This window comes from Trifolium pratense, linkage group LG7, assembly GCF_020283565.1.
Source record: "Trifolium pratense cultivar HEN17-A07 linkage group LG7, ARS_RC_1.1, whole genome shotgun sequence".
Classification (NCBI taxonomy): Eukaryota; Viridiplantae; Streptophyta; class Magnoliopsida; order Fabales; family Fabaceae; genus Trifolium; species Trifolium pratense.
The window spans coordinates 54,491,422-54,506,190 of NC_060065.1; the positions used below are offsets into that span (position 1 = coordinate 54,491,422).

Below are 14,769 nucleotides of genomic sequence, written 5' to 3' on the forward strand. Positions count from 1 at the left end.
CAACCATTCACGGCAATCTTCTTCTCGATCTTTAATGGTTTTCTAACATCTACCCGAACTTTCACCCTCATATACTGTCGCCAGAAGCTCGTATTATTATTTTTATCATACTCCAAAAATTCTCCAATATAGCTTGCCAAACCTTTCCCTACCTTCTCAATCATCATTCCTACTGGAACATTATGGATTTGCACCCAAAAGTTGACATGAAGTAACGAAATATCATATAATGCAACTCCTACCTTCAACCTTTCAACAATCAGTGTGAAGTTGTCAAAAGTCCAAGGTCCACCCTTGATTACCGCTTCAATATCCAGTGGATGAAAGAATTTGAACAAATACAGACCTTGTGAAGCTTCCTTTATTGACATACCCTCCACCGGCCTCCATACCTCAGCCAATCGCACCTTCATGATGTTGAACCTAATAGGACGGTCATGGACAAACCGACCTACTAAACATAAGGTAACATCATCTTGTTCAGTATCATTCTCCTCCAACTCGAAATTCAAAACCTCCTCTTCACCTAGATTAAGGTTCTCTAGATTTGCTTCCATGGTGAAAACAAAGCGCAGAACAGACTGACAACAACCAGAACAAACCTACAAGCAACAACAATCCAGACAACTCTTCAAAATCGAAAACGCAACACAGCCAGAAGATTAAAGCACACCGTGACTGACAGGAAATTGTCTAAAAATGTCGTACCGCGTACCGAGGCAACATATCCTATCACTAATTAACTAGTTCTATCTGGACACATCAAATTCTTAACTAGTTCCATCAATTGCGTCAAACCAAAAAAAAAAACTAGTTTCCCTAAATCCTAATTAACATTTTCTTAAACAAAAAAGCCCTTATAGGAGTATATGTTAAATTTTTGTTTTAAAAGTTTATTTAATTATTAATGTATTTATGTACGGTATATATTTATAAATTAAATACATTAGTTTTTTTTAACAAAATTATTAAATATATTAGTATGGCAAAATTATATTATAGGTCATTTATCATATTTTTTATTAGGCTTAAATGCATTTTTGATCCCCCTATTTTCAAAAAAAATGAAGTTTTGGTCCCCCAATTTTAAAAACCAACTTTTTAGTCCCCCAATTTTAATTTTTTTTTTAGTTTTGATCCCCATTCTATTTTAATGTTAATTTTATTGATGTGACATTGTCACTAATACATATCAGCGTCTACATGGACAAATTTAATATTCATGTCATTATTTTTTTTTGTTCAAATATTCATGTCATTATTTATTTTTAATTCAATAAAACTTGTGTGTGTGAATACAGTACAGTACTTACTCCATACTGTATGATGTTGGGTTGGGCCTTGGCAGGGACGGATCTAGAAATCAATCACACGGGGGACCGAATTTTTTTTTAACAATAAATAATAGAGTTAAATATATTTTTTATCCTTATAAAATAACGAGTTTTTATGTTTAGTCCTATTAAATTTTAACTTAAAATATCCTTTAAAATATTGCAGTTTGGTAAGAATAGTCTCCATTTTGAAATATTCTTACAAAAAATTGATACTTTTAGTCCTCAAAATAGTTCCTATAAAATACAAATATGGACTAAAAGTAAATTTTTTGAAGGACAAAACTAAAAAACTCATAATTTTATACTAAAAATATATTTAACTCAAAATTATTAAATAAAATCACAATAATTTATTTAAGAGGTGTCATTAGCAACTATATGCATGTGGGAGGGGGGGTTGAAGCCCCTGCTTGCCCCCCCTTCAGTCCGTCCCTGGGCCTTGGGCGTACTCGGCAAGAACTGGAGACTACGTCAGCCTGTAGATTGTACGCTGTTGTTTTCAGTGGAAAAGAAGGAAACAGTATGCTACTTTTGTTTTGGGGGTTTCAATTTCAACCAAACAGACACATCTTGTTTCAGCATATCTTTTGCTTAAACATGCAGTAAATTTCCATTTACCAATAAATACAAAAGCTCATCACACTAAATTCCTTACTCCACAAAGCCTGTTCGCCACTCATTATTCCATCTATCACTCATCAATCACAATCCCTCACAGTGAGACAACTGGGATGGATGGGAGTGAGAGTCTACACCATGTAAGATATCTAAACAATCTTGGAATTGTAAAGTTTCATATTCATTATTCCGTTATTAATATAAGAAAATATTTACTTTTTAGATATATTAAAAATATTTAATTAAATTTCATATACTTCATAAACTCAGTATTTATTTAATAAATGCAGAGGTAGCACAAAGTAAAACTGGCCGGAATCACTAACCTGTTAGTATGGGGCTAGTATGAGGTGAGACGTGTAGTTCAACTGATTAAACTAATTGAGTTAACAATTAAGAAGTATGAGGTTCATGGTTCAAGTCCTGACAAGTGGGAAAAAACTAACATTATAATAATAACGATTAATATTGCTTATAAAAAAACTAACCTGCCTGCTGGTAAAAATAAGCTGATATCCATCAAATCACCATTGTATTGATTGCTTAAACTACATTTGAGATTTCTATTTTAAGGCAATTTCATAGATGATGTTGCACGCAATCCGCATTAAATATGCCAAAAATGATTTAACGTAAGCTACACTACTTAAATTATATGCATGAATGAACGTCCCTTCAAAATCAATTTTTTTCATAATCAATAAAATTATCAATTGTTGTACCAAAAAAATAAAATAATCAATTAATTAAAACAGAAAGAAAATTGATAGTTTTAAAATTACAGAAGGAAGGAACAATTCCAAATAAAATGTCAAAAAAAAGTAGTACTCTCTAGTCTCATATGTAAATAAAAATTAATTTTTAAATTCATTAAAAAATGAAATATATATACTATACACTAGATATATTTTTTTAATAAATACATAAAAAATTAACTTTTACTTGTATCTAAATTGCAGAGAAGGAGATAGTACATCACATCAATACATAAATCATACTCCTCCTTCTGTCCAAAAATAAATGACTTGTTTAACCATAGTTACGTTTGTCAATGCATATTTTTAATCGTTAATATCTTTAGTTGTGTATTATTAAAAATTATAAAAGTTGTATATTTTGAAAATACTCATCGAGACAAATCAAACAACATCTCATATGATAATATTTGCATGTATATATTAGTAGAAAAATAAAGTGAAAGGAGATCATATGAATAGTACACCAAGTCAAAATTAGGTCATTTATTTTAGGACGGAGAAAGTATTAGGTTTCTACAGTATTTGGTTTCAGGCCCCGCTCCTAGCTCTTGTCCGTGGAACGAGAGAGGATTCTCTCAATTTGAAAATCAAATTGAGGAAATAATGTTGTCTTTTAGACCATTAGATTATAAATGTAGAACAATATTTATATTTAAAATAAATGAAGAAAAGTTGATTGATGATATGAAAATTGAGAAAAATTGAGAGAATCCATTCACTGGTGGAACTGGGTGAGTGACACCAGTTGGCTGGCAGTATAGTGATTAAACATGCTCTTGGTGTCTTTGGTTTAGAAGAGAAGTTGAGAAGAGATAAATAGGCGAAAGAGAGTGAGAGAAGAGAGATTTGATGTATTGTTTGATTTAAGAGAAAGATAAGGGAAATAGATGAGAGAAAAATATGTTTATTTTTTAAAAGACAAAAATGCCTTTAACTTATGAAAAATGGGTTTGGGATGAAAATGGTGCAATGACACATTGAACAATGAGACAAAATGAGGGGTAATAATGGAAATAGAATGAAAATAAGCCAACTTTTTGAGTTTCTTCCCAAGGATGGAGAATAAAAAAAGCAGTGGGTTTCACAAGAAGTTTTCTCTCTTTTAAATTTCTTTCCTAAACCAAACAGAAGAAATTGCCTATTTCTACTCTATTTCCCTCTCTCCTATTTCTCTTTTCTCTAAATCATCTATACCAAACGGACCCTAAACTAAATCCTTTCAACTTTTTTGTTATAACATTATTTTTTTGTGTTATGATTTTCTGAATAATTTGTGATGTTTTGATAAAATGCTGGTTCAAATATAAAGTATAAACATAACCTTTATTTTACCGTAAAAAATTGGTTTGGATTATATAATCAATGGATGAAAATACACATCACATTATTATAGAATTCGAATCACCGATTCAAATTTTTTGTTAAAAAACCTATGAATCGATGTTTCTTTCGGTTTATATTATTATATATTAGATTATATAATTTAAATACGTATATAATCCAAATTTATGGAATACATTTTTTTCTATATACGGTCACGAATGCTAATGAATAAGCATTCTCATCATCTATCTATATAGCAACACGAAGCTATAACCTTATGCAAATTAAGCTTATTCTTATTTATTAATTAGCTAGCCACTACATATTGCATATACTTGAAGCTTCATTAATTCAAGCCATAGACCATGTAACTTGTTCTACACCCACATCTGTATTCAACCCCAAGGCATTCCACACAGCAACTGATCCATCCACAATATTGTTGAGACAAGGTGGCTGACCCGCGTGCTCCTTATCACAACCATTCACCGAATCACACTCGTCCACCACTTTCGCAGTCACACTCCTCCCATTCCTCGCCGTGATTCTAATCATTCTTCCACATCTTGAACCTCCGTTGTACCACCCGGTGGACAATGCCACCACTCTTTCTGAGTTATCATGGTATTGATTGTCGCACTCTGACGGACCTCCTCCGTCTCCGCCTAATAAAGATATAAGTTTGAGATTTGTTAGAAGTAATTTTTATTTTTTTTAAGATAGTTATGATTAGTCGATAATTGGCTATGTTTGTTACCTTAAAATAAATATATAAAATGATATTCGTACCTTCACTGAAATCGTTGAACGTGAGTAATGCTTGTGTGGAGGACAAAATTGGTGGAGAACACTTATATTGAGGGTGTGATTTTCCCTCGCAGATTAGTGTGCCGGAGGATTGACAGTTGCCACCCCCGCCACTTGGTGGCGATGGTGTCCCACCGCAAATGTGGGTCCCAATGTCAGGGTCATCGTTGCATTTACCATTGATGCAAATGAGTTGACCAGAACAATCATCAAGAGTTTTGCACGGTCCATTGCATGAGGATTGAGCGTTTGTGAGGAATGGAATGCTTAGAATAATGTTGAAAAGGAAAATGGAAGCTAGAAAAATAAGATTTGATATGTGAGCCATATTGAGATACTAAAGAGAGTGGATAATTTTTGTATGCTTGAAGTGTTACTTTGGCATATACAGGGCAATTGCATATCCTTATATAGAGTTAAAATCTCCATTTATTGTACCCATCATGGAGTTATTATACCGAGCTAGAGTACAAGTTGAGCATCCTATTTTGAAATTTGGAACAAATTGCAAGTTTGACTATCTTATTGGAGTCTTTTAAAATTGAATAAAAAAATTATATTAAATTATAGAGACATGTAATAAAGTATGGCGTTGAATGTACCACAAGAACAACATATCATGGAGTTGAATGTACCACAAGAACAACAACATGCTGATTTCGGTATGGTCTAAACCATATTTAGACAAATATAAGTGATATAGACAAATATAAGTGATATGTTGAAAACCATTAGGTTTAGTCTAGTGGTGAATAATCTAGGTAGTATGTATGATGTTTTATGTTCGATTCTCATTGGCTTTATTGTAAAAAAAAAAATGTAACGTTGATGCCTCTTTTTCTATAAGGCGTATAGGACATCGATTGATGTTTGTATCTGGGACTATCAAGGGAGTTTTGTTTTTACAGAAACTGAATGGTTTTCCCCGTTCTTTGATGTGGACACCGATGAAGCTGTTGGGCTTCATGCATTGAAGTGGGTTTAAAAGCTGCAATTGGAGAATAGATTTTGAACTTAACTCTAAGAATATCGTTGCAAAGTTTCACAGCAAAACAATAAATATTTTTGGGTTAGAAGATGTCATTAAAGATTGTCAATTTAATATGTGTTACAAGTCCAAGTCCACTAGAAAAAAGTGTGAAGATATTTTTTTTGCCCTTCTACGAGTTTTTTGTGTATCATAATTTTTCTCATCTGCTACTTAAGAAAAAATATCGTCCATTAACGGATGGTGAGAAATAGTAGGTGGTAAATGAAACTCTCAAAAGTGTGTGGCATGCAAAACTATTGACAAACTCGAAGATAGTAATAATCCAGCGCAAAAAATAGCGGAGAGTTATTGTTTCTTCTTTCTTTTATCTTGTTGTTCCTTGTTTCTCTTTGTATAAAAAAGAAATATATGAAAAAGATTAAAAAATAATTAATAGATTTTAATTCAATCATGTGCAAACCCACTTGAGTTGGTGCATTGGTATTGGCTTGGGACCTGGGAGTGTGCTCCTCTTGAGGTCTGAAGTTCGATTCTCCGGTGCCAATTTGGGTGGGCTAATTTAGCTTCTTCAAAAAAAATTCAATCATATGCAAATATAAGAAATAAGGCGTCTTCAACGAGAGTTTACCTCAAATAGGCCCCTTATTGGAAGGCAATGTGAATAAATGAGAGTACCAGAGTTTAAACCACGGTCTTAATTACATATTGCATAAAAATTATAACATCCCTACCAACTGAGCTATGTTCACAGAACATGTAGAAAAACTTTATTAATTAATGACTTAATTAGTAAAATGGTCTTTTAAAGACTTTTTTGATTTCATATTAGTCCCTTAAAGAAAAAAAAGGTCCGAATAGGTCCCTTAAAGAAAAAAAGGTCTGAATAGGTCCTTAAAGACATCTCCGTTATTCAGATCTTTTTTTCTTTAAGGGACCAATTTGAAACAAAAAAATATCTTTAAGGTATCATTTTACTAATTAAGCCTTAATTAATCTATATAAACAAAAAATATATATGAATAACGGAAATTCAATTGATTTTGTAAAAAAAAACAAAATGGAAATTCAATTGAAACATTTAAATTTCCAAAAATTTGAATTAAAATTTTCAAATACGCGGCCATTCAAATACATTTTGAGAGTTTTTGTTTACATCTCCCCTTCCAAAAACTTAAACAAAACAATTATTAAAATATATAAACTTTTCTCCCACATTTCTATCCTCCCGATTTGTCTAAAAAACACCCTCATATATAATCTCTGTGATTATAACTCAATTGATATGGATATCGTAACTTTTATATATAGGGTAGAGGTTCAACTCGGGATTTTCTACTTATTCATCTCAAAAGGTGAATTTTTAACTATTAAACTATTTGACCAAATAAAAATAGCCCTCAGATATCAATAAAACCAAATTGAAAGATAATTTTTGTAATGCAAAATTGAAACAAACGATTGCTTTATTACTTAAAGATAAGATATAAAAATGCTCATGAATAAGCATTCTCTATATAGCACTTATTACAAGTTACGTACATTAATAGAAAAACAAAGGATCAACTAAAGGAAGAAACAACACGAGCAAGTTACAACCTTATGCAAATTAAGCTTATTGTTATTTATATTAATTATTCATTATATGTTGCAAATACTTGAAGCTCCATTCATTCAAGCCATAGACCATGTGACCGGTACTACGCCGTCATCTGTATTCAACCCCAATGCATTCCACACAGACACAGATCCATCCACAATATTGTTACGACAAGGTGGCTGACCCGCATGCTCCGCATCACAACCATTCACCGAATCACACTCGTCCACCACTTTCGCAGTCACACTCTTCCCGTTCTTTGCTGTGATTCTAATCAATTTTCCACATCTTGTACCTCCACTGTACCACCCTGTGGACAACGCCACCACTCTTTCTGAGTTGCTATGGTATTTACCGTCGCACTCAGAAGGACCACCTCCGTCTCCACCTAATATAAATAGTTTGAAATTTATTAGAATTAGTTGAATATTTTTAACGTAATTACAAACTAGTTATGATTAGTTGATAATCCGTTATATGTGTCACTTTAGAATCACTATATATATAATAAATAAAAAATGCATTACCTTCGCTAAAATCATTCAACGTGAGTGATGCTGGTGTGGATGATGAAACTGGTGGGGAACACTTGTATTGAGTGTATGATTTTCCGCTACATTTTAGTGTTCCGGAGGGTTGGCAGGTGCCACCACCACCGCTTGGTGGTGATGGAGGTGGATTGGTTCCGCTACAGATGCGGGTCCCAACGTCAGGGTCATCATTGCATTTACCATTGATGCAAATGAGTTGACCAGAACAATCATCAAGAGTTTTGCACGGTCCATTGCATGATGATAGAGCGTTTGCGAGGAAAGGAATGCTTATGATGTTGAAAAGGAAAATGGAAGATAGAAACATAAGGTTTGACATGGAAGCCATTGTGATTAGAATAGAGACAGTTAGTATAGTTTTTGTGTTACTTTGCCATGTTATTGCATATCCTTATATAGAGTTCCCAAAATAAAATCGTACCCGACTTGGAGTTATTATACTTAGATTAGATAGAATACAAATTGAGCATACTATTCTGAAAATTGGAACAAATTGCAAAATTCGACTAAGGTATGTTTTTTTTACACACTTTTTTAAAACAGCGTTGCTATATATATATATGACGAAAATATTTGTGCGAAATTCGACGTACACACGCACACATAAGCTTATTTTCTTTCTTAACTTATTTGTATAAGTTATTTTCTATAAGTTAAAAAATAATTCAGTTCAAATATGTCTTCAATAACCTATATCTAATCTAACAACAACTTGTACCAATTCAATTATAATAATCGACAAAATACAAGAAGATAAAATGTCAAAAGATTGGATGAAGAAGCCACTATACTAATACTAGCTATAATAGCTAAATAAAGTCATAGTTGCCAATTGAAGCAGAAAATTGGACTCGCCAAACTTAAGAATTAAGACGCACCCCTAAGTCCTAAGTTATTCGGCGTCAACAAAGGAAAAAAAATAACTTCTAGGAGATTGAATTTGAATCTATCTCTCTTGTATTTTTTTTTAAACTTGGTATCCGACCTTAGGACCGACTAATTCAAGGGAACTAATCTCACCGCCCACTTGCGGGGGTCCATTTAAAGCCAAAGTTTTTTTGCTCTGTATGAACTTAGCTCACCGAAATTGACATCAGGGGAAATCGAACCTGAGACCTTGAGAGGAGCATACTCCAATGACCCAAACCAACACCACTAGACCAACCCCAAATGGGTTATCTCGTATTATTATCTCTCGCCTTAGTCTTATCTATCATTTTCTTTTTATAAACCACATTAAAATTAAAATACACTAAAACTAACAAACTTTCTGGCTATATGGTTGAAGAGATAAGGATTTACCAAAACATTGAACTCAAGTAGTTAATGAGTTTCATTAAAGAATGAATTGTTTGAGGAATCCAAATTTGATTCGTGGATTGAACAATTTCTTAAACAAACTTTATTTATCTCACGGTCGAACTCTAAATTACTAGAGTTCATTTCCCCGAAAAATCTAAGGGTTAAAAAAAGAAAAAGAAAAAGATACCTAACCTAAAATGCATACTCTCTCCAATCTCATATGTAAATTTCTACTTTTTAAAGTTCATTCGGAAATAGAATTGGGATGTCAAATAAAGCTTTATAAAAAAAGAATGAATATCAAGATCATCACGGAATGTCCGATGATAATTTCTTGCAACTAGAAAACAACAATGCTCAATCAAGTTACGAGAAACCTAAATTTGTTTTATCATTAATGTTTTTTTTTTTTGTCCTTTGATGAATGTTTCTTGCTTTCAAATTTGAGCCTGGCCTTCTTCAAGGAATTTTTTCCTGAATTTCGGCTCGTGACATCTATATACACTGTACCTATACAATATTTCGTTTGACTTTTGTGTATGAGAAAATACTGTTATAAGTGGATAACATATCCGACAGGTTCCCAACACAAATTAATAATCAGTAAACAGTTATCGAAACTTCATACTTATAACATAATAATTCAAAAGGAAAATACACTCTTATTTTCATTTTTGGTTTCGATTTTATGGTTCTTGCATGGTCTTCTTGTTTCAATTTTGATATTGTTGTGCGCTACTGGTACATTATAGTTAAGTGGTTTAAATGAAATTTTAATATTAAAATTTGGTTCATTTACTATATTTAAGTTTTTCAATAAATCCCAACATAAATCGGAAAACTATTTTCTATGTTTTATGAGAAAAAAATTACAAACCGAAAATCTCTAATTAAGTTTTTTGAAAAAATTTTCAAACCAGAAATTTTTTGCATATACAAATGTCATGTGGGGGTGAATTCACTAAATCTAAAAAAATTAAATTTAAGGTAAGATTTTTTTTTTTGTTTTTGAATTTAAATTTAAAGTAAGAGTAAGAATTGAGATTGTAAAAATTTAAGTGACAAAAGGAGTAAAACTATAATTTTAAATTTTATGTAGGGTGAAAGTATAATTTATTGACTGCAGGTATAATTTCCCACAAGTTTTTAGATACAACTGATTTGGAGCATCCACTCATGGTCATTCATGCTTACTACTTTCATCGTAATGAGTAGATAGAAAATTTTAGGGTCCGTTTGGTGTGCAAGATAAGAGACAAGATAGGATAACTGTAGCATATTATGTCTCAATTCAGCGTTTAGTGCGACAACAAGATATGATAAATTAATTTTGAAACTTATTCTATCTTGTTTCTCTAGTTAAAATTCTTATCCTGAATTTGAGTTGGGTTATCAACAGGATAAGATAAGAAAATAATTTGCTGATTTATTCTATAAAATATATTTTAAAATAAACAATAATAGAATATAAATAATAAAATAATTTGGTATTAAATTTAAAATAAAATAATTAATTTTTAAATATATACACAATTTTCTCGTAAGGGTAATTTTATAATTTACAAAATCTAAAAAATCAAAATTCTACTAAAATTGCAATATTTTAAAGTAACGTAATTATTAAAAAATTGAAAAATATGGATATCAATTTAAATTTTATAACAAAGTAAATATAATTTTGTTGCAATGTAGTTTTATTATTACATATGAGATATATCATATATTTATGTAGCTTATCTAACATATATAATTGAGTTACTTATTTGATTATGATTCATATAAAAAATTTAACTTGTTTATTTTTTCATGATGTTTATTTAAAATTATATAAAGTTATTTGATTACTTATTTATATTTTTTATTTATAAAATTCAAAGTATTACAAAATAATTTATAAAAATAATAATTGTTTCACAAGGATAATATTATCATTTAAGTACGTTATATATTTTGTCATATTATTATGTGAGAATATGTATTAAAGACATGATACGATAGTTATCATGTGTGCACCAAACGCATGATAGGATAATTGTTATCCTGCTTATATCCTATCATATTCTTATCTGCTTTATATCCTATCATGTCACTATCATATCCTGCGCATCAAACGGGTCCTAAAAGTGTTTTACTGTTGTATGTGTATCTTGTTTATGCTTTTTTTCCGTTCATTTTCCATGTTATATGCCTCTACTGTCTTGAAAATATGCTTAAAAAACTAGGTAAACTTGCTGAGAAGACGTCACGTGTGTCAAAATTACAATTTTTTTAAGATAAAGGGCCAAAATTGCTATTTCTTAAAGATAAGGGGCAAAAATTGTAACATTTTGCAAAGTTAGGGGGCAAAATTGTTATTTTTTTAAGGGGCCAAAATCGCAACTTTTGAACCAAAATATTATTCCCCAATGCAATATACCTACAATGTAAATACATTTTTTTTGCAATATGATACAATGTAAATACTTATTAAAACGATATTAAGCGGTGTAACATTGGATCCACTCCCAGAATACACATGAAAAATATAGATCAATAAAGAAAATAAAGCAAAAGAGGTGTTATATGGGGGGGTCCTCATTTGTATACTTTCATTGAAGGCCATTACATGGTATCACCAAAATATATTTCTGACGAATTGTAGAGGATTGTGGTTGTGCATGTTGTATTTTAGATGTTGATTATTAGTCTGTGTGCATACAGGTTGTGAAGAAGCATTCTTGCATCATATTGGAATAGATCATCATATTACTTAGTCTGTGTATAATAATTTTTACTGTAATCGAGTTGTTTTTGCGTATCTTAATTGAGTTAATAATAATAAAAAATTATTGTCATTTTTAGTTGATAAATTAAGGAAGAATAATAATTTTAAATATTAAATATATAAAAATAAAAATATTCATTATTTAAAAAAATATAAATAATAATAATTATTATACAAAATTAAATAATATAAATAAAGAATAAAGAATGTGGGGTATATGAAAGTGAGTTGGAAGAGAGAATATTTGGTTTAAACTAAATCATTAGACCATCTCCAATGGTGGTTCTTATTTTTTTTAAGTACTAGTACCTAATATGTACTTCCATTGGAGCAAAATCAAAATAGTACCTAATAGGTACTAGTTCTAAAATAAGACTTGGTACCTATATCATTTTTTGTGGGACCCATTTATAATGATGTAGAGTTATTGGTTATATGTGTTATTGGTGAGACATATTTAAAACTTTTTAAGAATTGTTGGGTTGGAGAGATTGTGTACTTATTAGATACTATTATTAAAAAATTATAAATGAGTGATTTGTACACGTGAGGCCCGATTAGGTACCAAACAATGGGGAGCTCCATTGTGGATGCTTATAGGAGTAAAAGTTGAATAATACTAGTTTTAATTGTTATGTGGAAGAGAGAGAAAATGATGTGGAGTATTGAGAAGTGAAAAAGTTGGAGTTTAAACTTTGAACCATTGTTGATAGTCTCAAACACTTGTTAAGGAAGCCAAAAGTAGTAGTTTTACATTGGAAACTACAATTTTTTAACTTTTAAAAAGTTAACTTCACCATATTTCACAACTTTCAAACAAAATATTTTCATTTTTATTTCCTTAATCAATGCTCTAATGGCACAAATTCCTCAAAATGCAGTATAGCCTTAACAAAGATAACAAACAAATGCTACTTACCAAAGGAGGCCAGCAACGATTTTCATTGAAGTTGATTCTCCATTAATATGGAGATATAGGGCCTGTTTGGATATACAGCTTATAGCACAACTGTTTATCATGATAAGTGCTCATGTAAATGCTTGCATAAGCTACTTTTATAGCAGAAAATAAAATAAAGTTAAATTTCTTTTGTGTATATATATATATATATATATATAAGTTATTTTCATAAGCTATATTAGAGAAGTTATGAAAATAAGTTGAAAAAAACTTGTAAAAATAGTCATAAACTATTTTCATAAATTTTCTCAATCAGTCTCACAAAACTTATGTCACTGGATAAGTTCAAATAATTTGATCCAAACGGACTCAATATGAAATATACAAAATGATGCAAAGAAACGCAATCCAATATAAATTTAATTTAAAAAGCTGAAAAATTTGTAAAGAGAGAAAAAGTAAAAACCTTAGAGTAAGGAAGAATGTGATCATAATCATCATGACATTAACAACCTTAGGTGAAGAGCTTCGTTTGGATGAAGTTGTTTTGGTTCGATCCTTCAATGGCTTCTTTCTTCACTTATCGTTTTAGTATTATCCTATGCTTTTGATTATAGCAGCGTTAATTCCTTGCATTTTTTAATAATGATAATAATTTTTTATGAAAATTTATGTATTAAATATATTGAATTTTTTTTTTTGACAAAAATATATTGAAAACTAAATATATTGTTGATTATTTTTTTTTTTTTAAAAAAACTATTTATTGACTTGTGTTGGGACCTGGTCTTTTTACCGAATAAAAAGAGCAAGAAAAACTCAGAGTAAGTCCCCAATTAGTCTCCAAAAAAATATACGGGGACCGATTGGGCGTCTAAGAAATAAATAAAAAAAACAATTTCGTTTTATGAATTTCAAATTTGGTTTAAATTAGTTTAGGCTTAAATGCAGTTTTACCCCCCCTATTTTGAAAAATGCGGAATTTTACCCCCCTATTTTAAAATGCGGAATTTTACCCCCCCTATTTTATAATTTGTTGGATTTTGCCCCCCCACCAAAATTTTGCACAAAATCTGCTTCTGAGCCTCAAGTTCAAAGCTACGCACAGAACTCAATTTGGATCAATAATTCACCAAACTGGTACCGAAACGACCGCAATCGAGTTAGTTTTCCACAGAATCAAACTCCACTAAATTTGGAGTTACAGAGAGAGATTAATTACTGTTTTAGTGAAGGTCTGTTCAAATTAATTATCGTATGAAACTACTACTGGTATTCTCGTCATTCCTCTCACCCTGTAGCTCATTTTTTAATACTATTTACATGTATGGAAATCTAACGAAATTACCCTTGTTGGCATTTCAATTTCGTCGAATTTGGAGTTACGATGTGTTCGGTAGACGATGTTGAATTTGAAGATCACAAGTAGATTTCTGCAGAATTAGTAATTGGACAGACCTTCACTAAAACGATAATTAATCTCTCTCTGTAACTCCAAATTTAGTGGGGTTTGATTCTGTGGAAAGCTAACTCGATTACGGTCATTTCGGTAGCCATTTGGTGAATTATGGATCCAAATTGAGTTGTATGCGAAGCTTTGAAGTTGTGACTCGAAAGCAGATTTTTTGCAGAATTTTGGGGACATACCTTCACTAAAACGGTAATTAATCTCTCTTTGTAACTCCAAATTCAGTGGGGTTTGATTATGTGGAAAGATAACTCGATTACGGTTATTTTAGTAGCCGTTTGGTGAATTATGGATCCAAATTGAGTTGTATGCGAAGCTTTGAAGTTGTGACTCGAAAGCAGATTTTTTGCAG

General features: G+C 31.0%; 2 protein-coding genes across 2 annotated transcripts; both read right to left on the reverse strand.

Moving 5' to 3' along the window:
- Positions 1–4,249: 4,249 nt before the first annotated feature.
- On the reverse strand, positions 4,250–5,229 carry LOC123899054 (kiwellin-like). Its single transcript, XM_045950105.1, has 2 exons — positions 4,826–5,229; positions 4,250–4,701 (listed from the first exon to the last, which is right to left on the reverse strand). The coding sequence occupies exons 1-2, from the start codon at positions 5,169–5,171 to the stop codon at positions 4,388–4,390; spliced, it is 660 nt and encodes a 219-aa protein (XP_045806061.1). The 5' UTR covers positions 5,172–5,229; the 3' UTR covers positions 4,250–4,387.
- Positions 5,230–7,356: 2,127 nt separating this feature from the next.
- LOC123898500 (kiwellin-like) lies at positions 7,357–8,310 on the reverse strand. Its single transcript, XM_045949476.1, has 2 exons — positions 7,959–8,310; positions 7,357–7,819 (listed from the first exon to the last, which is right to left on the reverse strand). Exons 1-2 carry the CDS (start codon positions 8,308–8,310, stop codon positions 7,506–7,508), a joined length of 666 nt encoding a protein of 221 aa, XP_045805432.1. The 3' UTR covers positions 7,357–7,505.
- Between the last annotated feature and the right edge of the window lie 6,459 nt (positions 8,311–14,769).